The sequence below is a fragment of the Cajanus cajan genome, chromosome 2 (assembly GCF_000230855.2).
Source record: "Cajanus cajan strain Asha chromosome 2, NIPB_CcT2T_4, whole genome shotgun sequence".
Taxonomy (NCBI): domain Eukaryota; kingdom Viridiplantae; phylum Streptophyta; class Magnoliopsida; order Fabales; family Fabaceae; genus Cajanus; species Cajanus cajan.
In genome coordinates this window covers 46,699,832-46,702,180 of record NC_138518.1, presented here as the reverse complement: position 1 = coordinate 46,702,180, position 2,349 = coordinate 46,699,832, and the positions used below count along the sequence as shown (strand labels likewise).

The window sequence follows — 2,349 nt, the reverse complement described above, 5'->3', positions numbered from 1 at the left end:
ATTAAAAATATATATCTTAAATTACAGAGACTAAATTTTTTTAAAAAAAAATATAAAAACTAAATGAAGAGTAAATGTGCAATTATATGAACTAAAAAATATTTTAATCTTTATAATTTTACACGAACATTTATAAAAGTTCTCACCAACAGAAAAACAAAAGAAATACGTCAATAGTAAATTACAATTTCTTCTTTACATTTTATATTATTATTTATCTTCTTGGGTAAAATTTTGTTGACTAATAAAAAATAGTTATTGATTAATTATTTATAATTAATCTTATTTGATAAATAATTCACAGTTAATTTATTTAATCTAAAACCATTTTTTATATATAATTTAATTATATAAATATTTATTCTTATATCATATAAACTCAATAACATTATTTTGATCTCCCTCCAACAATAAAAACTCTACATGGTCCGTTCTCAGAACCACCATTGACCACACTGTAACAACCAACAAAACTCGAAGTAACAATAGGCAGAAACTTAAATAGAAAACAAAGCTAAAACTTAAAACACTAGACATTGAGAGGGATGGATCGATCTTGGTTGCATTCAGTAACTTGCTTCACCATTCTCGGACCGAAACTTGTAAACCTCGGGATCCTTGAAGGTGGAGACGGTGAGCTTAACGTCCTCTCCGGCGACGACTCTGCCGCGGACGACGCCGCCGAAGATCTGGCCCTCGGGGTTGCTGAGGTTCACTCCGAAGTCCATGCGAGGGGGAGGAGAGTCTCCATCTCCGCCGCCGTAAACGAAGGTGCCGCTGAAGGAGACCAGCGAGAAGGGTCCATGGAGCGTGAAGGTGGTGGAGCCACGCGGCGCGTGCTGGAGGGTGACGCTGGCGACGGCGCCGCTGCCGTTGAGGATGGTCACGCTCACCTGCTCGCGTTGAGCCAACTCCACGATGGACTCGATCACGTCTGCGCCCTGGGGCACGTCGATGAGGACGAACTTGGCGGACTCGTCGGCGGCGGCGGGCTTGGTTGTGGGGAGGGCGTTGGGCTTGGGCTTGTTTTTGGAGCCCGCGGGCCTGCCGCGCTGCCTCTTTCCGGCGGGTGGCGTGAGTTGGTGCTGGAACAAGGCGAGGGAGTCGGAGTCCGAGGAGGAGAGGGACATCATGGGAATGGTGTTCATTGTGACAAGCAATTAGTGATGTTATGAAATGCTTTTACGTGAAGATGGTGAGAGTGAGATACTTGTGATTGTGATGGTGTGAGGAGGATTAATTTATAGTGTCAAGTTTAGTTCCTTAGCATGAGAGACATTGTATGAGGAAGGTTTTTCTATCATGGAAACAATGGGTGGCGGTTTGAGATGTTAATTAAAGTGGCTTTTCTTTACATAAAGCAACAGAATTTGCGGAATCTTTTTCCTTTGAAAAGAGGGAATATACTTTAAGATTGGGTTTGGTCAAATTTTTTTAAATTGTTTAATGAAAAGTTATGAATAAATTTATCTAATATGTGAGAGTTACCGTACAGTTACAAGTACACTTGTCATCATTAAAGTACAGTACTTGTCATAAGAAACTCAATATATTTATGGTTTATTATTTTTATCTATTACTTTTAGTCATCTATTTAATTACGTCACAGCTGTCTACGGTTATTAATTGAAAAGCTAAATTCAATTAGACGCGTGTTATTATGTGAATTTATTTAATAATAAAATAGTAATTTGATAAAACAATACGTGTCATGAAAAATATAGTTTAATGAAACACTTGTTATTAAAGTTTAAATATATTTTTGTTTATGTAATTTATCGCCATTTTGCTTTTAGTTTTCGTAAGTTTTTTTATTATTTCATTTGTAATATTTTATAATGTTTCAAAAATAATTATTATTGTCAATTTTTGTTAAAAAAAATCTCATATCAAACAAAATATATATTATATTCATTATATTTCATCTCATTATTGACATATAAGTTTAAACAGAATTTCAAAATGCACTTCACCGCATCTAAACTTTCCCTCAACCTTACGATTAAGTTTTCCCTCTTGATTTAAATCTGACGTTGCAAACCCTAAACCTTCTAATCTCAATCTCAATCCCTAAGACAAGGTATAACTTCTCACAATCTATGATCTTGACAAAGGCATCGAGTTCATCCTCAACAATCATTGTCTTTACGAGGACTCCATTGGCCACCAACTTAACATGGAGGAGTTTGAGTTCACGCTTGGATGCTCTTACATTATGCAAGAGCTCATGGCTTCCAGAACATCTACCACTCTATTGGCATCACCGCCAATGCCGCCTACTCCAAGGCCAAGAAGAATTATGTTAGTTAGCTCAAGATAACAAGACTGTCACCACCTATTGTGATAGTT

At 36.9% G+C, this 2,349-nt stretch overlaps 1 protein-coding gene across 1 annotated transcript; it reads right to left on the bottom strand.

Annotated features, from left to right (window-relative positions):
- Positions 1-566: 566 nt before the first annotated feature.
- LOC109807073 (AT-hook motif nuclear-localized protein 17) lies at positions 567-1,148 on the bottom strand. The gene has a single exon (XM_020369601.2). The coding sequence runs from the start codon at positions 1,146-1,148 to the stop codon at positions 567-569; it is 582 nt and encodes a 193-aa protein (XP_020225190.2).
- Between the last annotated feature and the right edge of the window lie 1,201 nt (positions 1,149-2,349).